General features: G+C 42.5%; 2 protein-coding genes across 2 annotated transcripts; both read left to right on the top strand.

Moving 5' to 3' along the window:
• Positions 1-424: 424 nt before the first annotated feature.
• On the top strand, positions 425-24,329 carry LOC124111544 (kelch-like protein 24). Its single transcript, XM_046471289.2, has 2 exons — positions 425-715; positions 19,708-24,329. Exon 2 carries the CDS (start codon positions 19,780-19,782, stop codon positions 21,526-21,528), a length of 1,749 nt encoding a protein of 582 aa, XP_046327245.2. The 5' UTR covers positions 425-715; positions 19,708-19,779; the 3' UTR covers positions 21,529-24,329.
• Positions 7,803-10,846, top strand: LOC125376719 (metacaspase-2-like). The gene is made up of 2 exons (XM_048388441.1): positions 7,803-7,880; positions 9,586-10,846. The coding sequence occupies exons 1-2, from the start codon at positions 7,803-7,805 to the stop codon at positions 10,696-10,698; spliced, it is 1,191 nt and encodes a 396-aa protein (XP_048244398.1). The 3' UTR covers positions 10,699-10,846.
• Positions 24,330-27,467: the final 3,138 nt, after the last annotated feature.

The following is a 27,467-nucleotide window of genomic DNA, read 5'->3' as shown; positions in this document are numbered from 1 at the left end:
ATCGTTTTTAATTTCGTATAAATTAATGCGCTACAACCGTCAACACATGACGTAAAAGTAAAACGTCTATAAAATATGGACTTATGTCATTGTTTCGATATTGTATGTCTAATGCATTGCCCTTTACAAGTAGACAAAATACAGCGAAATTACATAAATCCGGACGGTGATATTCCAGATTAAAAAGTTTCCGGAATATGGAATATTAGCAATTGTTGTTATTTTTGTTCATCTCCAACACGGTCGGGGACGAGACAAACGATTCAATGTACACGCCGAGAAGAGCGAACGTGTTAACCGCCATTTCCTGGTATACCCCTTCGTCATCGTTCAATGGCTACCCCTGCGTGAGCGCCAAGGTGGCTGCATACAATCCCCCGCTATTCCAAGTTTCAAGATTAACGGGATCGAGCTATCGAGGGTTTTTTTCAAAACTGGAATTACTACGATTTGGCATGTGTATCATAAAATAGTTAACGATCAGCGAAGCGGTCAGCCTAAACGGACAGTACATCGTCTAACAGTGATATATACATCTGCCCGACGAGTTGGCCAACCGGTTGCACTCGGCCAACTCCGGCAATCACGTGACCTACCGAGTGTGTCATGTCAACAAGAGCAAGCGTGGGGAGCGGACAGGTGAATGATTAGCTGAGCGGCAACATGAAACACAGGTGTCCCCGTTTATAGACAACTGCTTAGATAGCCTGCCCAGGTAAGTACTACCCTTACATGGCACATGTTGTGTTTAATGTAAATGTATGGATGTCTGTAAGGCCATCCTTGTGAGCAGACAAGACGCGAGCACCGTCCTCAAAACCCATCATGACACGACACTGTACAGCTTCGCTGACTGAAGCTCGCTTCTGATTAAGATATTTCCCCCGAGGCGTGACAACCGAGTGGTGGCATACGTCAATCTATAATCTGATTGATAAATATTCTATAAATGTCTGCGTATGAAGCCATTATTCATCACCATAGCTCTGACAGTCGTGTTTGAAAGCCAATAGATACTATATATCTACGTATCAATTTTGAAACGCCAATCGAAGGCTTTATCAGGGTAGCAGACGACATTGCGTTCTGCTTGGCTGATTTCTTATGAGGAAGATATAGTTTACACAAGTTTGTGTATTGTTAGGCAGACATTCTGTCCTCGTGCGTGTCGTTATGGAGGAAAACGTGTGCGTGTCGAAAGTGGCATAACCCGGAAGTTGGCTGAATAACGACTCACAAAGGAGCGCTGAGTCCGTTGGTCATGTGTAACAGTAAACTGCTATCTACTGTTAGATATTCATGCAGTTTATCATACATTGCCCAACTAATTAGGTTGCATGATTGAAGTTTTCTAACATGTAGTGATGTAGAGATCGATTATGTGTGAATAGTCGTGTTTTACGCCTCCTTTAGCAAAAAATTGTGTGACAGGTGTCACTGATGGCACGCCAAGAATTATTTCAAACTTTATACCCAGGGAATCGAACTCTTGACTTCGACGTGACAAGCGAGCGCATTAACCTCTGGACTACACCTATGACACTTGCAACTTGAGAATTAGTCAAATAATAAGTGAGTGAGTTTAACGCCGCTTTTATTTGTTTGTTTGTTTGTTTGTTTAACGCCACACACAACACATTTCCAGCTATATGACGGCAGTTTGTAAATAATCGAGTCTGGACCAGACAGTCCAGATTGACACCAGGAGCATCAATCCACGCAGTTGGGGTACGGTGACATGCATCAACTAACTCAGCGGGCCTGACCACCCGATTCCGTTAGTCGCCTCTTTCGACAAGCATAGTTCGCCTTTTCGGCAAGCATGGGTTACTGAAGTTAAGCCACTTGTAACAATATTCCAGTTAGATCACGGCGTGTCAGTTTAATGTAGAAGTAAAGTCGGAAGTGGTGCAGGTCTCAGATGTTTACAACTTTGGTGAAGCCCACGAGCACGGGTATGGTGCTGACAAAACTGGAAACATAATCGGGGCGAACTGGGATCGCGATCATAGGGTTTCCGGCGTTCTATGTATTAAATATTCAATAACACCTAATGTTCATAAACATTTTAAAATCCGAATTTATCAATCAATTTCACTGGTTTTCTCATGGAAGTAAAGCCCGGAAGATTTCCATTCAATAGTGTTTTTCACATTCTTATCCCATTTCTTTTTCAATTAACTTCTGACAGTATTATGATGATGATTATATTTTGACAGGAATTGTTCGATGAAAATAGCCCGTGCTGAAAGTATCACCTGCAGTTTTGTCACGTCATATGTTTTGCAGTTTCGGGAATAAACCCGATAAATGATTTATTTCCCTTAAAGTCAGTTTTAGAATGAAATATTGACGGATATAATCTGGGAATATGATAGCTCGTGAAAGAAAACTGAAAAATGTTCATTGGGATGTTATTTATATCTATTGATGGCTTATTGCTTCCTGACGTTTTATTATTAACTGCATATCATTTGTTTGTTGTTGAACGCAGCAATCAGCAATGTTCTAGCTATCTGACGGCAGTCTGTAAATAATCGAGTCTGGACCAGACCATCCTGTGATTGTCAATATGAGCATCGATCCACGTAATTGGGATTCGATTACATGCATCAACCAAGTCAGTGAGTCTGACCACCCGTTTTCGTCGCCTCTTACAAAAATCATAGTCACCATTTGTAGCAAGCATTGGTTGTTGAAGACCTGTTCTAACCCGGATCTTCACGGGTAACTGCATATCGTCGGATCGATAAAACAATACGTTGTAACGACGGTTTGTGATACAGAACGCCACTCGGAAAATAACGTCATTAAATTTGCAAATGCGTTTGTCTTTGCTGCTATACGGTATACGATATATGCTGCTATACGATAATTATGAGTCATGTTTGACTAATTTTAGTTCGCATGCTCCTTCGCGGGCACGTAAACACTTATTTAAACGCGCACAGATATCTTTTGAGGTCGATTTGAAAATTCTGAGGCGATATTGCTAAATCGGAAGTGAGAGATTTGTAAAGGGTGTTCACGTCAGGGCCTGTGGACAGTCCGAGTAAGTTTGATTCAGATCATACTAAACCCACTTATGTCGAACTCAGATTTTGTGGTGTATATCAGTATATTTATTATGTGTTATCTAGCAGTTGCACTAAATTACACAGATATCCGTGAGTGCCAGACTTAGCACTAATTACTAATTACTGGATTTCCGCACTAAACTATGGAGCGTAGTCTCACTTCAACTCTACCTATATCCCTAATCAATGTACGTATGTACAATGCTGTGTACTTGTACATGATCTGTAAATCTACCTCAGTGATTACTGTTTGCTCAATTTAATCAATTATTGTCATAGACAAAACAATTTCGGTGTTCTATCATGCACGTCAAGTCTCCCAATGATATATGTATATAATGATACTATTGACAAATGAGGTTTGTCAGCACCATACCCGTGCTGGTAGGTTTCACCAAAGTGGTAAACGTCTTAGAGACCGACCGTTGGATTTTCATAGCCAGGGATTTTATCGAAAAAAATAAATTGTTCCGAAAATGCTTTAGACTGTTGAAAAAGAAAAAGAAATTGCCTTCCACAAACATGACATTGTTGCAGGCGTTTTCCTTAAACACAAATTCAGACTCATAGTTATAAATAAACTATGATGTAACTGAAATGATGTTCAAGTCGTCGTTAAACCAAATGCACTCACTTCCTATGAGGATGTGGGGATAGTAATGCATCTCTGGACGGAGTGTCACGTGATAACACAGAAGACGCCTAATCTAGGGCACAAAGTGTACTGAAGGCGGATCTAGCACTGGCCGTCCAACTTCTTGTTGTATGAACTCACTTACAGCCACGTGTGGGCATGGGCCAGCTGTACGCCGTTGTTGCACAGATATGTGCCGTGTTTACATTCGTGCTGCTCACTGTTAGTGTGTATGCACAGTTCAGCAGGTGAAACCTCGCTATACATTATGAGTCAAGAAAACTTTCAAAATTGAATTGATACCTGTCAAATAAGTAACACACCAATGCGTGTTTGCAATATACGTTTAAATGTGACACTGAATGTCCAGAATATCACATCATTAAGGGTCCAGCGTGCCTTGTGAATGTGGAAACCTGCCCTTAAGGTGCAATATTGATGAACAATTGCCACAGAGAAGCGTGCTACACTACAGGTTGAAGAATATCTGGTATAGGAGATCAATCAATTTTCAATTTTATTGGAACCCATAGGCTTAAAGGCATTTTATTTTTTCTGTTTTTAAAACCCTTATGCTAATAACGAGGTGGCTTAAATACGCGCAGTCCCGTACAAACGTGCATGCCTGTGTGTGTGTATGGTGGTGTCTTTGAAAGAGAATGCATACAGAGACTTCACCTACATAGGTTTGTGTGGTGGAGGCACTGACAGCACCAGGCTGGATGCACCGCCCACAGGGGACTTCACCTGATAGATCCTGAGCGTGTTGCTGCGAAGTACCATGAATCATCAAAATATAAAATGACATTTCTGTATATATCGAGGTGTCTAGACCAATATATTATCTACCATGATCTGACACCAGCAAACATACATAACCAAAAATCGCCATTTAATTTTGTCGTCCATACATTGACATACAGACAAATGCAGTCTGTCACCTAGCTGCCCACACACTTAACCCCCCCCCCCCCCCCCCCCCAACACACACACACCAACCTACCAACCCAATCAAAATTGCATTCACTCCCCCCCAAAAAAACAAACAAACAAAAACAACAACAACAAAAACAACACACACACACACACACACACACACACACACACACACACACACACACACACACACACACACACACACTAACCATACTACCTACCCACCTATATATGAAATCATAGCATGGGTTATGCAAAGGCTTGTGTTGCACCTGAATAACACACGTCAACCTCACAATAGCAGGTGCGTGTTCTGAAATCTAATTTTGTCTGGTGCAATGTCCCTGTCCTGTTCATTCCCCCCTGATCAATCATATTTAACTAACTTAGTTAGGCATCTACGTACATGTATGGATGGTCAAGTTCCTTAGTACATGACTGGAATTCTGTCTGTCGAGTGTGTACATAGAGATTTGAAAGTGTCATCATTTGACCAATCTTATCAACATACACCTTTACATTTATTTCTAAACATATTTAGAAATGCAGCTGCGTTTCCCACGTCCCAGGACTATCCATGCGTATGAAAACCCATATGAAGAAAAGACATTTCCTTACACCAGTGGTCCAATTTCTGTCGCTACAAATATCATGTCGTTGAGTAAAAAATGGTCGCTTAGAATATTGTGTATGTGGTTGACTGAGCAAGCGTATTGACTGTGATACAACTGTGCTAAGTTACATATAATGGTATCTCCCGCATGCTGCTACGATTGCCTTTGGTTGTGACTGGCAGCCAACGCCAAGAACGAATTTACAGAATATCATATGAACTTTCTCGATACTGTGGTGATTTAAGTTCCCGGTATTTCCGATCGGTACAATAATATTAGTTGTATTTTATATTCAAATATTTATTTTAAAAAAATATTTGAAAGATGTATTTCTAAATTCACTAAGAAACTGTTTGATTTGAAATAATAATTGTCTTGAAAGTACATGTTTTGTGAAATTGCCTTATACTAGTATATGCACTGTGTGCATGTTTGAACTGTAAAACATATAAGCACAGACCCACCTGACGAGGGATCAATCCATGTTTGTACTGTGATTGTTGACATGAATATAAAGACATGCACTGAGATCTACACAAGCCTATCTATCCTATTATATCTATCCTATTATATCTATCCTATAATGTGTTTGGTGTTTACGTTTCACAGCTTTTGAAGTACAATCGCGCATGCTCTTTTTTCCAAGATTTCAAATAGCGTCATACGAGCTTTGCTCAGAAGTTGTTTGATCAAGGTTACAACATTCAAGGCCTCAGTGAAGCTTTCAAGAGCTTTTATGGTAGACACTGGAGGACATTTCCACATTTGACACATCAATGGCAATAATGATCTAAGGTGTTATTCCCTATTTTGACTTGTACCATATGTTCCCGTGTTTTTTAGGTAAAACTTGACTTGCCTTGGCATGTGTTTGTGACATGGCAGGATACGCTCACCTTCTCGCGAACACCTGGTATGATCGCTATTCATATCACATACTCATGCTTTAGCCGGGAGTCATACAATCGAGATTTCTTGTGAATATGGAAAGGGTTTTTGTCGCTTTTGTGCCACCGGTAGCGCAGGCGACGCCCAACCTTTTGCGAACATCTAGTATCATCACTACTGGGGAGCTAGGACGAAAGTTATAATCAATGCATGGGAAGCATGCCATTTGGTTCCGCTCTGATCTACAAGCATGGTAGCGTGTCTAGTTCAAGGCTCGTGTCTGTCCATATTCTGAATATGCAACACCAACCACTTAGCATGCTGATGCCCTTTTAACGTTCCAGGAAAACCTCCCCGTCAGGACAGATAATCATTAGTTCACAAAAGCGCTCTTATTCCACCGAACCACCATGTATTATATGTGTGTTATTTGTAACGTGGCGATCTGAGCAGTCGTACAAATACACCACTTTCAATGAATTGTCTGTACTTTGACATTTCCAGTGGTATTATTACATGGACAAAGCATATTAACCCAGGAAGTATAATGGAGTAGTTTTATCACTCGCTTCCCCTACGAGTATCAATTTCCCGTCTCCATTACTCAATTGAAATGCCCAGTAGGGACTCGCCAATATAGATCACAACGCCACTTGTACGCGACCAACTCGTATCCGTCTCTATCCTTCTCTGTAAGACTGGCTATGTCTACCTCGTCCGATCAACCCATGCTTGCCTTAAAGGCGACTATGCTTGTCGTAAGAGGCGACAAACGGGATCGGGTGGTCAGGCTCGCTGCACGTCATCGTATCCCAATTGCGCGGATCGATGCTCATGATGTCAATCACTGGACTGTCTAGTCCAGACTCGATTATTTACAGACCGTCGTCAAACAACTTAAATATTTCTGGGTGTGGCGTTAAACAAAAAACAAACAAACATATGATTACGGGCATGTGTTAGTCGCTTTGTAGTTGAAAAAGCATTGTTAATTTCCACTCACTCACTGCGAATCCCTCTCTACAGTTTACACGATTAACCTTCTCGTCTGTAATCTCCACAGGGATAAATGTTTCATTTAGAAAACATCCTACGAAGAATTATGCAGTGTCTGTTCAGTGTGAATTCAACTTTTTATGTTCCTATCTTTGAGGAGGGACTTTTAACGTTATCTCACACGGGACAGATAATTCCTTGTTCCGCGTCGTTAGTCCGTTTTTTTCCGAGTCAATGAAAGTCACGTTGCATAGCTAACCTCGGCTCAGTTTTTTCTATCAATTTTGAATTTGTTTTAATTCTTTCACAACAGCAGGTTAAAATATATCTGTAAGTTAAAATCGTTGTAGCAGGATCGCGAGGGGTACATTTTATTGCGTCCTGCGTTTTGTTTTGTACTGTATGTGTGTTTAAGCGTGGGTGTTTTCAAATATTACCAAAGGACACCAAAATCGGGTTCACATATTGTACCCCTGTGTGTAATAAAACCAAGAACAAGCATCGCGAGGAAAGGCTGTAACCTCCAGGCTTGCCAACGGCATGGCTAGGGAATATCAGAAACACTCAACAACAAGTCGATAAGAAGACAGGACATTATCTGTTTAGGGGCGTGCAGATGACGTCAATGGTAAATGGATTCGTTAAAACAAACTCAAAATGGTGACAGATGTTATCAGAGGAACTGTATCGAGCTCGTACACTAATTACATGTTCCCCGTGAAGATCAGGGTTAGAGTAGGTCTTCAGCAACCCATGCTTGCTTACGGGATCGGCTGATCAGGCACGCTGACTTGGTTGATGCATGTCATCGTATCCCAATCTCGTAGATCGATGCTCATGATATCATTCACTGGAAATTTTGATCCGGGCTCGATTATTTAAATACCGCCGTTATATAGCTGGAATATTGCTGAGTGCGGCGTTAAACAACAAACAAACAACACACGTGTTCATGTGTATGCAGCCAGTGCGTGGTGTATCTGGCACCTGACGAGGGCGGCGCAACTCTGTCACGAGATGTCATGTATTCCCTTGGTGTGGGGTAGAGGCCGGTCGAGATAACAACGCGGCCATGTTGCTCTGCTGATAGTAAACTAGGAGACGTGGTGACAACACTGTACACGCAACACAACACAGTACACGCAACACAACACAGTACACGCAACAAAACACAGTACACGCAACACAACACAGTACACGCAACAAAACACAGTACACGCAACACAACACAGTACACACAACACAACACTACACTCAACACAACACAGTACACGCAACACAACACAACACAGTACACGCAACACAACACAGTACACACAACACAACACTACACTCAACACAACACACTACACGCACCACAGTACACGCTACACAACACAGTACACGCAACACAACACACTACACGCATAACAACACAGTACACGCTACACAACACAGTACACGCAACACAACACACTACACGCATAACAACACAGTACACGCTACACAACACAGTACACGCAACACAACACAGTACACACAACACAACACTACACTCAACACAACACACTACACGCATAACAACACAGTACACGCTACACAACACTACACTCAACACAACACACTACACGCATAACAACACTACACGCTACACAACACAGTACACGCAACACAACACACTACACGCTACACAACACAGTACACGCTACACAACACAGTACACGCAACACGACACACTACACGCATAACAACACAGTACACGCAACACAACACTACACTCAACACAACACACTACACGCATAACAACACAGTACACACTACACAACACAGTACACACAACACGACACACTACACGCATAACAACACAGTACACGCATAACAACACAGTACACACTACACGCAACACAACACAGTTCACGCAACACAACACAGTACACGCATAACAACACAGTACACACTACACGCAACACAACACAGTACACGCATAACAACACAGTACACACTACACGCAACACAACACAGTTCACGCAACACAACACAGTACACGCTACACAACACAGTACACACAACACGACACACTACACGCATAACAACACAGTACACGCTACACAACACAGTACACGCAACACAATACAGTACACGCATAACAACACAGTACATACAACACAACACACTACACGCAACACAACACAGTACATACAACACAACACACTACACGCAACACAACACAGTACACGCACCACAGTACACGCAAAGCAACACTTTCCAACACAGTACACGCATAACGCCTCACAACACTACACGCAACACAACACAGTACACGCAACACTTTTCAACACAGTACACGCAACACTTCACAATACAGTACACGCAACACTTCACAACGCAGTACACGCAACACTTTTCAACACAGTACACGCAACACTTCACAACACAGTACACGCAACACTTTTCAACACAGTACACGCGACACTTCACAACACAGTACACGCAACACTTCACAACGCAGTACACGCAACACTTTTCAACACAGTACACGCAACACTTCACAACACAGTACACGCAACACTTCACAACGCAGTACACGCAACACTTCACAATACATTACACGCAACACTTCACAACGCAGTACACGCAACACTTTTCAACACAGTACACGCAACACTTCACAACGCAGTACACGCAACACTTCACAACGCAGTACACGCAACACTTTTCAACACAGTACACGCAACACTTCACAACACAGTACACGCAACACTTTTCAACACAGTACACGCAACACTTCACAACACAGTACACGCAACACTTCACAACACAGTACACGCAACACTTTTCAACACAGTACACGCAAAACAACACTTCACAACGCTGTACACGCAACACTTTTCAACACAGTACACGCAACACTTCACAACAAAGTACACGCAACACTTTTCAACACAGTACACGCAACACTTCACAACACAGTACACGCAACACTTCACAACACAGTACACGCAACACTTTTCAATACAGTACACGCAAAACAACACTTCACAACACAGTACACGCAACACTTTTCAACACAGTACACGCAACACTTCACAACACAGTACACGCAACACTTTTCAACACAGTACACGCAACACTTCACAACACAGTACACGCAACACTTCACAACACAGTACACGCAACACTTTTCAACACAGTACACGCGAAACAACACTTCACAACGCTGTACACGCAACACTTTTCAACACAGTACACGCAACACTTCACAACACAGTACACGCAACACTTCACAACACAGTACACGCAACACTTCACAACACAGTACATGCAAAACAACACTTCACAACACAGTACACGCAACACTTTTCAACACAGTACACGCAACACAAAATTACAAATAACACAAAATAGCACGAAGCGGCGCTGTGTGCCTGAGCAGAATGATTTGGACGAGGAAACATTCCCAAGTGTGACTGGTACAAGCGTTTCATGTTCCTTTAGCTGTACAAGCCTGCTCATGAATTCGGTTACGAATTTTCAATTTGCTGGTGGTGGTAACCTTAGATTACATTATCTGTAGCGGAAAAATAGTTGATCAATTCTCTGTAAGGCATAATACGCATAGAAGATTACGTCTTGTTTGGAATATGGATGAAATAAAGTACTGTCACGGTACGATATGTATCGTGATACGGATCGCCATACAATGCTTATCACGAGATGTTAGTTGGCCGTACGTGGATGTATTCTGGTTGACACCCGCCAGAATGAAGTGTAACGGGAAACAGAAACGGGTTCCGTCCCTCTGTCATGCTATATTTCCGGAATATTACCCATGAACAATTTAATATTTCTTCTGGAAACTTGGCTACACGTCAAGGACGTACTCGTTAGGGAAATCCTATAGGTTAGAGTTTCGGAAATATACTCTGCAATTTTATTTTCAACCTTTCCGAAATAACTTCAGTTGTGAAAAGCACAATTACTAGTTCACCTGCACGTGATTGGATGGTATAGGAAACAGTTTTGAATAGTACAATGATAAATATGTCATTATACACATCGGACCTTATTTTGAAATTTCGTAAACATTTTATTAAGTTTCCCAAAGGCGAAACCGGTGACAGTGTCTTCTCGTTTCGATATAATAGCGAAAGTAACAGACACGTTTTTTCCAAAACTATGCCATTTTAAGAGTGAGTGAGTTATGTTTGTCGCCGTTTCTGCACTATACTATTGTATGAAAATATGGAGATCAAAATTGGGCATACAATGTTAAATGTCTACTGTATAAATGTTGGTATGGTTACATTTGGGACAACCAATGTTTCTTAGAGAATCATGCCATGTTCATGTCGAAAATAAGGCAGACGCTTTTTGACATGTACTTTCACACATGGAGATCTACTGTAAATGTTTCTAGCAAATGCGAATATTATAGATATTTTAAAATGCAAATATGCTCAGAAAATTTTAAGTAAATGCAGAATATTAATAACACAATTTAGATGCAGCTCACACAAGTTAATGGTTGAAGTTGGCAGGCTAAAGAAATACCAAAATGTTTAAGATTATTCAGACAATGTTCTTTAAGTGAGGTCGAAGATGAATTGCGCTTTTTTACTTGTATGTTGTAAATATGATAATTTAAGGAATACAAATAATAAATACAAGTTTATTTCCCTAATATCACATGTGAGCAAAACGGCTATACGAACTCTATCTCTATGTATATACCATGCCATGTTATTAAGAAATGAATCCTTGTAACATGTCTAACCGCTTCCACATTGTCATGTATTCTGTACTATGGGCCTGTAGCCTTACAGTTATATAGGAATAAACTGAATGGAAAGCACTATTCTTACAGTACCACGACGGGGCCCGCTAAACAGTTTTCATGCGTTGTACCCATGTGGGGAATCGAACCCAGTCTCCGGCATGATCAACTCGGCTACCCAAATGCTGCTGTGCCACAACACACCCACATAGTCACACTGAATCATGTACATCGTACTGACAAACCCAGTGGTTGACCAGTGTCATTTTGTAGATCATGATACGTGGACAAACATTGTGTTATTCGTCGTCTGAATATCGATACAGAGTGGAGAGTATTATTTATCACGGTGCACCGACCCATGATTGAATCATGTATTCCCCAGTCTGCTAACAATCACTACACAATGCAGATAAACGGCAATGAATGTTTTCAAGTTCGCCACCATGTTGAATGTTACATTATATTAGAATATTGATGTCAAAGTTATTCAATAGACAGCACCTAACATATTCCGTAGTCACGCCATTAAAACGCACGGTTCATGTGTTTCCGCGCCAGATGAATACTGCGCCTATGATAATATCACAGGATATGTAAATCATCAGCAATCAGCCCCCGGAAGTATGTGAAAATGCTTGCAACTTCGGACAACTTTCTTTCAGTAGTTTTCATTTTATAATCAATTCCGTATTATTATATGCGAATACCGATATTATGTTCTATATTTAGTGAAGTATGATGACTTCAGTCTTTGAAAGGCATTTAGAAGTGATAAACATAAGGAAAAGAATTTGTGGCTGTCAACTTCTTTATTATGAGGAACACAAGGTTTCGGAGTATATGCTTACTCCTTCATCTCTTGAATGTATCATTTACCTGATAAAGGAGTAAGTATATACTCCGAAACGTTGTGTTCCTCATAATAAAGAAGTTGACATCCACAAATTGTCTTTCTTATAATGACTTAAGCATTATTCTTGCTGTATCAAGCGGGGATGGCATCAGGATCGGCTCCACACGTTGTACCTATGTAGGTCATCACACTGGACCTTAGACTAACATCTAGTCTCTGAAATGAACATATCGTACATAAAAAAACAGTTGTTCAGTTATCTTAAAACAAATATAATAAAAAGGAGCCCAGTGACTCTCTTCATTTTCAGATTTTCTGATACTGCAGTGATCTAGACTTGCCAAACATTATAGACTTGCATGGGCTGTATTTGATATATATTTGTATCAGGGTCTGTAAGACAGACTAACTGGACCTGAGAGGAACGACACTTTCGGCACTAGACTACCCCGCCGGCCCGTGTCGACAACTACACTCAATATGTATCAGTCACTGTATCACTGTAGTGAGACAACTGAAACCATTGTACCAGAATACTGAATACGAAGCTATGTGTTGCCGCGAGCTGCACATTCGCATGCACAACAACACAGACGTCCTTAGGACCATGTTATGTTAATACTAGTATTGTGATGTGTGGACGTGTCGGTCTGAGGACTGTGTTATCTTCATACTGGTGTTGTTATGTGTGGACGTGTCGGTCTGAGGACTGTGTTATCTTCATACTGGTGTTGTCATGTGTGGACGTGTCGGTCTGAGGACTGGGTTATCTTCATACTGGTGTTGTCATGTGTGGACGTGTCGGTCTGAGGACTGTGTTATCTTCATACTGGTGTTGTTATGTGTGGACGTGTCGGTCTGAGGACTGTGTTATCTTCATACTGGTGTTGTTATGTGTGGACGTGTCGGTCTGAGGACTGTGTTATCTTCATGCTGGTGTTGTCATGTGTGGACGTGTCGGTCTGAGGACTGTGTTATCTTCATGCTGGTGTTGTCATGTGTGGACGTGTCGGTCTGAGGACTGTGTTATCTTCATACTGGTGTTGTCATGTGTGGACGTGTCGGTCTGAGGACTGTGTTATCTTCATGCTGGTGTTGTCATGTGTGGACGTGTCGGTCTGAGGACTGTGTTATCTTCATACTGGTGTTGTCATGTGTGGACGTGTCGGTCTGAGGACTGTGTTATCTTCATACTGGTGTTGTTATGTGTGGACGTGTCGGTCTGAGGACTGTGTTATCTTCATACTGGTGTTGTTATGTGTGGACGTGTCGGTCTGAGGACTGTGTTTTCTTCATACTGGTGTTGTCATGTGTGGACGTGTCGGTCTGAGGACTGTGTTATCTTCATACTGGTGTTGTCATGTGTGGACGTGTCGGTCTGAGGACCATGTTATCTTCATACTGGTGTTGTCATGTGTGGACGTGTGGACTGTGTTATCTTCATACTGGTGTTGTCATGTGTGGACGTGTCGGTCTGAGGACTGTGTTTTCTTCATACTGGTGTTGTCATGTGTGGACGTGTCGGTCTGAGGACTGTGTTATCTTCATACTGATGATGTCATGTGTGGACGTGTCGGTCTGAGGACTGTGTTATCTTCATGCTGGTGTTGTCATGTGTGGACGTGTCGGTCTGAGGACCATGTTATCTTCATACTGGTGTTGTCATGTGTGGACGTGTGGACTGTGTTATCTTCATACTGGTGTTGTCATGTGTGGACGTGTCGGTCTGAGGACTGTGTTATCTTCATACTGGTGTTGTCATGTGTGGACGTGTCGGTCTGAGGACTGTGTTATCTTCATACTGGTGTTGTCATGTGTGGACGTGTCGGTCTGAGGACTGTGTTTTCTTCATGCTGGTGTTGTCATGTGTGGACGTGTCGGTCTGAGGACTGTGTTATCTTCATACTGGTGTTGCCGTGTGTGGACGTGTCGGTCTGAGGACTGTGTTATCTTCATACTGGTGTTGTCATGTGTGGACGTGTCGGTCTGAGGACTGTGTTATCTTCATACTGGTGTTGTCGTGTGTGGACGTGTCGGTCTGAGGACTGTGTTATCTTCATACTGGTGTTGCCGTGTGTGGACGTGTCGGTCTGAGGACTGTGTTATCTTCATACTGGTGTTGTCATGTGTGGACGTGTCGGTCTGAGGATTGTGTTATCTTCATACTGGTGTTGTCATGTGTGGACGTGTCGGTCTGAGGACTGTGTTATCTTCATACTGATTTTGTGATGTGTGGCCATGTAGACCTGAGGACTGTCTTATTTAACACTGGTATTTCAGTGATTAATTGTAGTTAAAAATGAAATCAATTTCTTTTTATATGTATGTATTTGATATTAGAAAAAAGTAACACACGCCGTTTCGCTAGACACAAGATTCCTTGTTTAATATACTTGTAGTATATATCAACTGCAATGGCACTCAACGAAAACACACCCGTGAAGATCCGGGTTAGAAAAGGTCTTCAGCAACCCATGCTTGCCGTAAAAGGCGACTATGCTAATCGTAAGAGGCGACTAACGGGATCGGGTGGTCAGGCTCGCTGACTTGGTGGATGCACGTCACCGTATTCCAATTGCGTGGATCGATGCTCATAATGTCAATCACTGGATTGTCTTGTTCAGACTCGATTATTTACAGACCTCCGTCATATAGCTGGAATATCGCTGAGTATGACGTTAAACAACAAACAAACAACGAGAATGAAAAAAAAAATATGTTAAAACGGCAATGCCAGAGAATAGTCATTCTTGGTTATCTGCCGAAACTGCAACTGATCTGCAACTTGTCATTTGCGGACACGTCTTGATGTGATGTCCGATAAGACAGAGGTGACTGTCTGCGTGTGTGCATCCCCGCTTCTCTTTGATTTAAAGTCACCATCGCTTGTCTGTGCAATGACCCCTTGACGAATTATGCAGTTAATTACATTTTAGACATTGATTAATGCTTCACAGGCTAATTGATACATGCACTTCTCATGGCACTCAGGCAATAGCTGTCGTTAATGAGATTTATTAGGGAAGCGAAAAGCAAGTGTAGCAAGCGTTAGTTGGTGTTAATTTATGATCGGTTTAATTTGTATTGAAGTCATAAGGAAAAGAGTACACCCTACTATGTGTCCTTTTCATGAGGAAGTGTATAAGATGTTCACATTGCAACTATTATAATAACTATTGTTCGAGGTTTGACTTTTGAAAGGAAATGTTCACATTATGTTTAGGACTAATCTAAGATGTAATCGTGTTTGTGGTTATCGTATTCACCAAAAGTTCGCGATGTAGTATAAACGTTTGAGTCACCTTGTGTTGTGAATGTTACGTTACCCATTTTGTCACCTAAAAATATTCCTTCAGATAACAGTAAATGAAACTGGCACTTTCAAAACGAACAAACATAGAAAGACGAAAATGAGATGAAATCAGATGAACTTTAAAAGCCCACAGATAGATACTGCTCGGCAGTTATGTTTGGTCTTGGGACGTTGACTTTTTCGTTGATATGTATACTCGACCAGCTCGTGAGTGAGTATGGTTCTGCGCCGCTTTCAGCAATATTCCAACAATATCACTGCGGGGGACACCAGAAATGGGTTTCACACATTGTACCCATGTAGGGAATCGAACTCTGGCCTAAGGCGTGACGAGCGAACACTTTATCCCCTAGGCTACTCCATTCGCCGTTCAGAGTTGCGTCCCTTAGGAGAACCGGGTTCCGATGGTCGTGGGCTCGAATCCGACCTTCGCCCTGACTACGATGCTTGGTTTGTAGAATAATACACATACTCATAGGTTTCTTTCAAATGGTAAACGTCTAAAATCTGTGTCACTTCCGGCTTTCGTCCCACAAAAACTGAAATACTTCAGGTAAACTCACTCGCGCGATCCAGCCGTTAAGGCGGCGTCCAACTAACTCCTTGTCATAGTCAAGCCACTCGGATAATGCAGTCTCAACGTCGAATAGATCGAGGTCAGCAGGTAGAAAACACACCGAGGTCATTGTGACCTCATGATATGGTTACGGGCGTGTCGGGTAGCGCCCAGTACCTCACAAAGTGTTGGTTTACTTCGTGTTGTGCACAGTGCAGTTCTGCCTGAATAGTGTAAGGGTCTTCGATATCGTAAAGCGGGGTGATGTCTGTTGAATGAGCTGGTAGCGTGATATATAGGCACGCTTTCTACACCTGACTGTGCATGTCTGGGGAACGGGAAGTTCAATTAGGTGGGTTGCTATGCATACTTTCAGCTCTCGAAATGAGAACTTGATCCGCTATTATAGGTATATATGTGTGTGTGTGTGTGTGTGTGTGTGTGTGTGTGTGTGTGTGTGTGTGTGTCGTACTTTACAGTGCATTTATAAATAAATATAATATCGATGTTCCCCATGCTTGTGGTTAGGTTTTGTCGCATTTATTTCAAAGGGTCAGTAAACTTGTGTCATGGTCGATTGACCGTCGTCCGTCCCAGATACTGTAGTGCTCACGATCATTGAGGTTGTCACGCGAGTGTGTTTTGGGATGGTAAAGATCCTGTATTAGGAACATACATTGTATTTAGCGTGCCTTGGCGGGCAACCCCATCCAAGCAGCACTCTGGTTAAGCATGTGTCCAAACCTTATCCAGAGTTAGTCAGTCAGTCAAACGGTTCATACAGAGGAAAGAAGGATATCCAGAAGTTTGTGTAACCCGTCACAAGTCCTTTCGCGAAGGACTTTGACCTTACTTGATATGGGCAAATGTAACACAAACTCTACACCAAAATAATACACAGGAAGATGTCCCTTTTGTAGCGTATTAAACATGTGATATGTGATAAAAAATACAAAGAGTATTGTTTGCTAACAGGAAGATGTGTAACGTATTGACCATTCAGTATAACAAACGAAGGGAAATTTTCTTACTGTCTCATGTGTAACGTACTGAACATGTAACATGTGATATAAAGAATAAAGAGAATTGGTTTCTTACAGGAAAATGTTCCTTGTGAAACGTATTAAACGTGTGATAAAACGAACAAAGGGAATCTTGTATTGCTCATTATGGGGATATATTACACAGTCTTTAAATGATACAACTGGACAATAGCTTTACATCTCCACACGCGAGCACGCATGGACCCAACTCTTCCATTGGTACAGAGTTTCAAGTCCGTGTTCAATCGGGCAATTTGAAAGGCTTGACATATTCCGACACAAAGGAGAATTACCCACGACAAGCTCGTCGATGTTTCCTCGCAATTCGGTGTGGACTTCACCCTGGCGGTGTTGAATTACGTCACGTGTGCCTAGTGGCTGAAGACTGAGGGTGCGCGTATTCATTGCAGGGTCCATGCTGTACTTTAAGTGATATGATAATGTCGCTAGCCTGTTTGATGGTGATCAGCAGTATGCGCTAGTGTTACAGGCTTCAAGTACCGCTTTTATGTCAATACATAAAACAGGACCCGTGAAGATCCGGGTATAATAGGTCTTCAACAACCCACGCTTGCCGCAAAAGGCGACTGTGCTTGGCGTAAGAGGCAACTAACGGGATCGAGTGGTCAGGCTCTCTGACTTGGTTGATGCACGTCATCGTCATCGCCCTGGGCAGTAATCTCTATACGAACAAAGAAATGTCTTTGGGGGAAGAGTTTGAAAGAGTAACCGAAAAGGAAGTCCACGCACATACATCTAAGCTGACCGAAGTGTGGCAGAACGTTTGAGACCCTTATATATCATCTTAGTAATTTGGCCTATTTCAAGGGATTCATCTGAGTACTTCCGATACGACTAATTCCTCCGTACCTTTCTTGTACCTCCGACTGTCCCTAGGATATTGGGAGACAACACATAAGATAGAACATCTAGCTGCGCCATTCGTGACATTGTCAGTTTTGTCAAGTCACTGACATCCTCAGTCGCCAGTGTTAGCAGTGTGTGTAGTAGACAGACGCCGACACATTGGATCATGTATGTCAGTTCTGTATCATTTCCTGCTCGGGGTTGTATTTACCACACTTCATCCTACCAGTATGGATTGTCTTGTGTCAATATCTGGTGACTCGATATATAGTGACCCGTGAAGATCCGGGGTAGAATAAGTCTTCAGCAACCCATGTTTGCCGTAAAAGGCGACTATGTTTGTCGTAAGAGGCGACTAACGGGATTGGGTGGTCAGGCTCGCTGATTTGGTTGATGCATGTCATCGATCCCTATTGCGTGGATCGATCCTCACGATGTCAATCACTGGATTGTCTGCTCCAGACTCGATTATTTACAGACGTCATATAGCGGGAATATTGCTGATTGCGGCGTAAAACAACAAGTAAACAAACAAACAAACAAACTGTATATAGTACCTAAGATATCTCGATTCGATTACTCCAAACAGTTGTTGCAATAAACAGAACATGAAGTTGTCTGTAATGAGTGACCTGTCGTGTTCTGTTGAATCTGTGTACGCACTGAACCGAGTTTAGTTGGTCTGACTGCTTCGTTTCGTAAGTAACTTGTCACACAAGGAAGTACAAGTGGGTGTGTTGCTTCAGCGTCGCTAGGAGACTCGTCCAGCTCATAGAGCGTGTGTATTCGTATACCACGTTGTAGATATGCCAGCCGCTGGCTTGAAGGTGTCCGTGTACAGTGATGGGTCAACGTCTTTGCCTTTGTTTGTTTGTTGCTTAACGCCGCACTCAGCAATATTCCAGCTATATGACGGCGGTCTGTAAATAATCGAGTCTGGATCAGAAAATCCGGGTCGGATTGCCTACATTGATACAGTGTATAAGACACATTGCTGATATCCCCGGACCTACGTTTGCTAGGATATTGCTCAGAGCCGCGTAAAACACGACTCTCTGACTCAGTAGGCAGCTAATACATGTTTTATCGTTATCACTCGAATGAAGTATAAGGCGTTAAAGCCTTTTTATTGCCCAGTATTCACAATTCAGTATCTGTAATTTTATCATTACAGGGGACCTAGGTGCTAAAAGGCCATGACTCATGACATGACGTCACAGTGGATGACGTAACAAGCCTTCTCGTGATGCATGCAGCCACGTCATGGCGACAGCAGTATTTCGACACGCTCACTCTGGGGCTAGGTCGACTGCTTTCGGACGAGAAACACGCGGACGTCGAGGTCATCATCGACAAAAAGACCTTCAAATGCCACAAGGCCATTCTGATTGCCATGTCGCCTTATTTCGACGCCATGTTTTCCTCGGGCATGCGCGAAAGTGTTTCCGGTGTTGTCAAAATGGAGGGCATCGAGTCGGACGTCTTCTCCTCCATCCTGATGTACATCTACCAAGGCTACGACGTCGTACAGGAAAGCAACGCGGAAAATATGTTGAAGGCCGCATCAATCCTTCAAATGGAGATACTACAGAAACGATGTGAGGATTTCCTCAGCAAGAAGATCTCAGTTGACAATTGTTTGTTACGGTGGAGAGTAGCAAGCGCGCACGATTGTAAAAACTTACGGAAGGCTGCCTGGGCATTCATTCTTGAACATTTCGAGGAGCTTACATCTAATGAAGAAATCCAGAATCTGGAGCCAGAGGAGATTATGGCTCTTGTGAAGGACGATGACCTGAAGTGCCCAAGTGAGGAGTTTTTGTGTGACGCCGTGCTCCGCTGGGTGGAACATGACGAGGCCAAGAGGGCAAACTTTGTCGGGGACATTTTCACATACCTCCGTCTGCCTCTAGCCCAGCCAGAGTATCTTATCAACATCAAGAAATCAGACTTTGTGCGGAGAAACGAACAATGCATCCAGGCCATAGATAGCGCCAAGAACTTTCACTTGTTGCCTGCCCGTCGCCATGACTACAGCTCGTCTATCATGTGCCACCGGAACCCCTCTGACATGGAGGATGTCCTGGTGGTGCTGTCAGGGGGCGAGACGCCCAGACCGCCTTACGTCCGCTCAACGAATGTTCTGGCCTACAGCTTCAGCTCCCGGCTGTGGTACCATCTTGCAGTTCTCCCATTCGACCCTGGTATTGAGTTTGCATCCTGCGTCTTCGACAATGACATCTTCGTCACAGGAGGAGGACTCTGGCAGAGCGCCCTGCTGAGGTACCATTCCAAGAAAAACAAGTGGACCCACCTGTCTGCCAAGCTCCATCGAGGACGGAGGCGCCACGCTATGGTGTCTGTGGGGAACAAGCTGTACGTTCTGGGGGGCTACAACAGTGAACTTGGGGAGGGGGAGCGGGTTCAGAAGACGGTGGAGGAGTACGACATCGACAGCGGGGACTGGGAAGATGCTGGCGAGCTTCAGATAGCTGTCAGCTCTGTGTCGGCTGCCGTGTTAGGGGAGAAGATCTTCCTCTTCGGTGGTGAGAAAAACGACAAGTCGGATACGGCGAGTATTCAGTGCTATGACACGCGGACAAGAAAGACCTCCATTGTTGCTCAGCTCCCTATCGCGTGTAAATTGTCCCGAGCTGTGGTGAGTGATGGGATTGCCTATGTGGTTCTGTTTGATGGGAAAGTTATACGTTTCTTTGACGACAACGTCATCGAGAACATAGGCGTCATCAAGACGTTTGAACGTGTGCACTTCGGGTTAATTCATCGCCAGGGGTCGCTTGTGCTACTTGGAGGTCAAGAGGTTAATGACGGCCCGAACAGACCCCTGTGCGACGCTATGATGAAGTTTGACATCAGGAACAGGACCTCTCTCAACATGTCCGACAGAATTCCATCTGCTCGGCTTTTGGATAGCTGTGCCAAAATAACCATTGATAAAAGGTTCTTGGTGGAGGAAGACGCTACATATGGCTGAGAAAAGATTCCACAACGACCTGGTGTCATTAAATTATAAACTTTCACGTTTATTTAGTATGGAGAATCCATATATGTCTGCAGTACGTTCTACAGGTACTGACGAAAGTCCTACGCATTATCAACGTTTGTGATATGTTGTGTTTCTTTAAGAAAATACTAATTGTATGCATATGAACTTGCATAGACGCTGATTATGCCACATCAAAGCTGAAATTTATTGGAATGGGTGATGCCCGTAAGAGTGATGAAGAGTGTTTTTTTCAATCCCGACAGTAGACACAAACGAGAGTAGATAACGCCCAAGCTAATGCTTGTAGGTTTAGAGAGTGTTCGCAATATGCAAGACATTGTAGTCTGACAGATTACGGCGTCAAACGCGTCTGTTGGAAAATATTGGAACAGTCGGCAGGAGAATCGAGAATACAGAGCATGTGCTTGCTAAATATACACTCAAGTGTATTTGTGCCTTAGTTATTATCATACTTTGCACAGATTAGAAAATCACCACTTTTTTTCGTTCGTTGCAAATCATGTGTTAAATGTTAAAGAACAATTTACACAGCTTGTACGTGCACTGCATCGTAATACTTGGATCCTTTTGAACAAGCAGAACCTTATATATGAAACTCCAGGAAAATTGGGACCTTATGGGTACTAGGATACAATTGTGCTATGACGTCATGAAGACCTTTGACGTCAACTTACTTCCGTGATGATCGCCATGTGTGATGTCATGTTTTATCTGTAATAAATACGAATAGAAGCTTGTGCATTGCACTTTTGTGTTCCGAAGATGCTGTAGTTTGTTTTGAAAAACAATGAAAAGTTAAAATGTGATTTTGATCCATAAGGTCCTTTTCTCATGGTTGACCTGTATATCAACTTGTTCTCGTCGCTGTATGGCTGCAATAATACCGATGCGACGTTAAATTTTAACTTACTAACTCATGGTTGGTCACATATGCCTATTGCTGTGTTTGTAAAATTGTGTAGAACAGAACCTCTTTAATTCAGACGCATTACATTTCAGATATCATTTCAAAGTCTGGATTAAAGAGGATCGGTTGTATATAATTAACAGCGCATACTGCACCGTGTCCTGTATGTAGGATGTACCTTGCTGTCAACAATGAGGTTAGAATGAGGGATGGAGCGATTACAATGATACCCAGTCGATTGTAAGGGTCTCTTATTCCTTTTTGCCTGGGGCCAGAAAGAAAGTCCATTTTCACATGAAGCAGGTGTAAGGTCTAATTAAGGTTGTTAAATCATATCTGGCAAACGCTGGATATCTCTTTCTCAGGATGAACAATAATATTTTAAGCGTTTGACTTGTATTGCAGCCAACCAGAAAACAGACACGAGCGTTATTGTCAGTTATACATCATTAATGTATGCCATGCGGCACCTTGTACTTCTTTTCATATGGTTAAAGAGTGTCCATTCAAATGGACGAGACGCTACCAGGGTGTGTTTGACGCCGCTTTAAACAGTATTTCAGTTATGTCACAGGATGTCAGAAAGTTGTAGGGGTGGATGGGGGATGGGGTGCAGTTCAGTAGTAAGCAAATTGTTAACGCATTTCTCACTTCGTTCAAATCCTATAGCGCTGATAAGATCACAATCGGAGTGAACATGAGATTCGAACCCATGATTAGCAGATCCTGGGAGTAAGGGGGCGCAACTTGTAACAAATCGCTGCGCCTTTGACTACTTGTACCTTGTCTACATCTTGTGACGTCGTTACGACTTTATAGATGTGACTGAAATACTGTTCAAAGTAACATCCGCAAAACCGCTTCACAAGTTTGACAAGAGTGGATAAACCGGGTCTATATCCTTTTACAAACGCAGTGAAAGGTGTTTTATTGGTTTAGTCCTCCATGAAGCTACCCATCTTTACATTCTGTGTCCAGTATGGCGGAACTGTCTGTTGTGTTCACGCATGCTCAGATCGACACATTCATACATGACGCGGACAATGTGTTACAGTTTTGTATTTTTGACAGAGTCTACTTTATTTACGATTTTACATTGTTTCAGTCGTTGAAAACAAAACAAGGAGGAGGAAATGTACGCATGCTTGTTGATATACGAGAAATTCGGTGTGATATACCAGTGAATGTTTATTCATATCCAGAGAGGCTCTGTAATCATTACGTTCATTAGACATAGATTAGTCAGTTTGGGATATTGACGTGTTGTTGCTTTCTGGATACTTTTAATAAATGCCTTAATTGTTTTTAAATAATGTGAAGATACAGCATTTGTAAGATTACCCTGTAAAGTGGAACCCTGATCTTCCGGAAACTGTCACTTGGAACACTTCGCTCTCCACCAGGGTGCCGTTGTACAAAACGAACGACCAAAGCGGTACGACTGCTATAAGTCTATGTTAAGGTATGGGAGTAACGATCATCTTAGCGCTAAGATCGCTTTGTACAACGGCAATGTTCGAAGACAAACCATTTATTGTGGTTCCGTTCCAACCGAGGTGTGGCAGGACAATTGCTAAAAGAGACGTACTCACGAACTCAATGATGGCCGCCTTGTTCAGGCGGAGGTCATACAGGTCATCGAGCCCCCACTGCAACCAGATGGTAATCGCGAAGGTTTCCGACAGTTGAGGTTCCGTATGACCGGGGTTCTACTATGTTTCCTAGTTCAAATAAACATGTTCATTATTGTGCTCGGTTGTAAGACTTGAATGATATGTGTTATTAATAATAATTGATCTTGTAAAGTGCATCTTCCACAGTGTGCTCGTCGCGCTTATGAATAAAGACATTCTTCCTCCTCCTCTTCTTCTTCCTCTAGCTTTGCTTGATTTATACCAGATCTTACAATGTTTTATGGGAGAGAGCGGGAGAGTTGTTTATTTAAGTCTCACTTTTTGCCCAAACATTTTATGCAGGCAACATTCTTCTTGGCACAAAAATACAGATTAAAAATACAGTAAGGATCAAAGATGTACAGAAAGCACCCGAAGGTTGTGCCAGACTATTTTAGTCAATGGATGCAGCTAGGTATAAACATTAATATGCAGACAACTCAATACAAGGGGGGAAATTTGGGGGGCAGGCTCGCTAACTCGGTTGATGCATGTCGTCGTATTCCAATTGCATGGATCGATGCACAATATGTCAATCACTGGATTGTCTGGTTCAGACTCGATTATTTACAGACTACTGTCATATAGCTGGAATATTGCAGAGTGCGGCGTAAAATAACAAAAAGAGCAATAACGTCGTCCATATAAAACGGTCAAGGAAGCAGTTGGTCAAGATACATGGATGAAACGGTATTGCAGAATTAAAAAATAGCTGGTGTATTTAAGAGATGCATGAACGTATCAACTTATAACGAGTTGTTACATATGGGATCATGTCATTCCACGTCATTTCTGTAAACGACCGCCTCCGTGGTCTAGGGGTAGAACGTCTGTCCGATTTGGTACTTGTTGTTACCGTGCCTGGCGCTCGGCATTAAGAGGCTAGCTAAAACTGAGTGGGGTATTCATGGTATCTCAGTGGGCTAACACTACGCACGTACGCATGCACACACACATACACGCATGCACGAATACCCTTATTATTTTCTATCTGATGTTCTTTAAATGTTTCGTTCAAAAAGGCTTACAGTGTTTGCTATTTTGTCTTTGCTTCAACAGTCGGTCGCAATTAGATTTGTACAAAACGTGCAATTGACTCAGGCGTTGTTGGAGATTATCGGTGTCAACATATTTACTGTAGCCTTTCATTGATAAATGTATATATCCGTCATAGTACAGACACAACACACCTACCACTTGATGAACGCTCGCCTATATCACAGCAACTATGCCAGTGGCAGAGAGAGGCTTTATAAGTAGCTGATATCAAACTCACCCGCGATCAAGATATGAAACACAGAATATTAATTAGCTAAACCACTTCTTAGAACTTTCTCGGGGCCGTCCATCAAAGTTCAAGCTGCAAACTTGACAACCTAGGACTTTTTTATCAGAATTTAATGCAGTAGTTACACAGCAAGTAGCCTTGCTCCAAGGTTGAAATCAAGAAAAATAGATGGGATTATTGTTATTGTTTGTGGATATTTAGCAAGTCTAGCTACAGGTAGACCGGCAGAACGTTAATTGTTAATTTAACTCTTAATCCTTGATTTAATAATAATTTCCTTTCAGGAAAACAATCAAGTTAACTTAATTCATTTCATACTTAACTGGGCCACTTCACAAACACTAGTGCCCTTGTGCTCACAATGTTATATTGGTATGCTTACAGCGTATTAAAACTTGTGAACGATCTAGACTGGTTGGCTCTTTTAGGGTCGCAGGTCTCAGACGTTTACCACTTCGGTGAAATTCACGAGCACGGGTATGGTGCTGACAAACCTAGAAATATAATCGGGGCTCGAACCCACAATCATAGGTTTTCATCTAGGGACCCCCATATCATCTCGAGACCCCCATATCAGCGGGGAGGCCGAAGGCCGGGTAGCTGGTATGGAGGTTGAGGTTTGACATACAAACTTCTTATCTCATAACATTTTCACCTTGTTTGGATGACATTGTCACGGGAATGCAATCAATCAATCTTTATTCATGGTACTTATGAGGCCAAAGGCCTATAGTACAATGTGTGGGGCGTGTTACAAATTCACGGGAATGCATGCCGAGCAGACGACGCACTAAGGGACGTAACTCTAATTTCTTACCACCCTGGCTAATATCAAGAGCCCATTCAAAATGCATTGATAAGCCATATGAGCCCGGCAGGGGGTGAGATACGGGTCTGATTCTTACACCCCGGGTGACATGACCGTCTCTATACCAGTATTTGCTCTATAGCTCGTGCAGAATGCCTCATATCATTGATAGGCATATGAAAATAAATCTAATTTTCACATTTCCAAAGTTTTAATATGTACATATATAAGGCGCTGATCTCCACACCTAGGTATGTTGGAAGCTCCTACTCCCGTCTACCAGTCTACGTGCATGGAGCGGCTGGTAGTGTTTTTATGAATGGCGAAAGAGAGAAGTTACGAGTGCTAATTTGAAAGCTGATCATGATTAAGAGGATGCTGTTCTTAGATGAAGTGGCAGAAGATTCCACCAAGAGGGCAAAACCCAGTCCCATTCTGTTCCCAAATACCCTCATACAACTTTACCTCCGAAGAATCTTAAACTTATTTTTCGCAACTTGATTTGTCTTCATGTTAGTGTTGATTTTGATGTTGATGCTGCTGTTTTATTCGTGTGTTTGTCTGGTTTGTTTACAGGCTGACGTCGCGCGGCGGGAGTTCTGCTGTGCTGCGTCACGCAATAGTGAGTGAGTATTGTTTTACGCCGCTTATAGCAATAGTCCAGCAAAATCACGGCGGGGGACACCAGAAATGGCTTTCACACATTGTACCCATGTCGGGAATCGAACCCGGTCTTCGGCGTGACGAGCGAACGCTTTAACCACGAGGCTACCCGACCGCCTCTCGTCAGGCATTAAATATTTACTTGATTATACAAATTGTGTGAATGGCGGGTGCTACCGGTCGGACAGAACATGCTTACCCTTTTTGCGAACACCTGGTGTCATACCTGATTTTAGTGGTCCATTCATGTAATTTCCACAGCTATTTGCCTTTTACGCCAAGTGGAATAAGAAAGGCAGAATATCTAGGCTGGTCATTCTCTTTCATTGACAAATTTATATACTGAGTCAAATTAAAAACTTCACATTTTTAAAAATTAATCCCATATATGATATACAACGGACAAATGTATCAGAGAAGGTAATTTTTAATCATTAATGTCCAAAGAAGGATTTTAATTAACGGTGGTAACCATAATTTGTTCCAAGCACCTACGGTATTCGGTAATAACATCAATAATTTAAATCATAAGTCCCAAGCACGAGAATGTGATGGCGCACAAGTTCA

Source organism: Haliotis rufescens, unplaced genomic scaffold, assembly GCF_023055435.1.
Source record: "Haliotis rufescens isolate VD_foot unplaced genomic scaffold, xgHalRufe1.0.p SCAF_71, whole genome shotgun sequence".
Classification (NCBI taxonomy): Eukaryota; Metazoa; Mollusca; class Gastropoda; order Lepetellida; family Haliotidae; genus Haliotis; species Haliotis rufescens.
The sequence above is the reverse complement of the archived record's forward strand: the minus strand, read 5'-3'. Positions and strand labels throughout refer to the sequence as shown.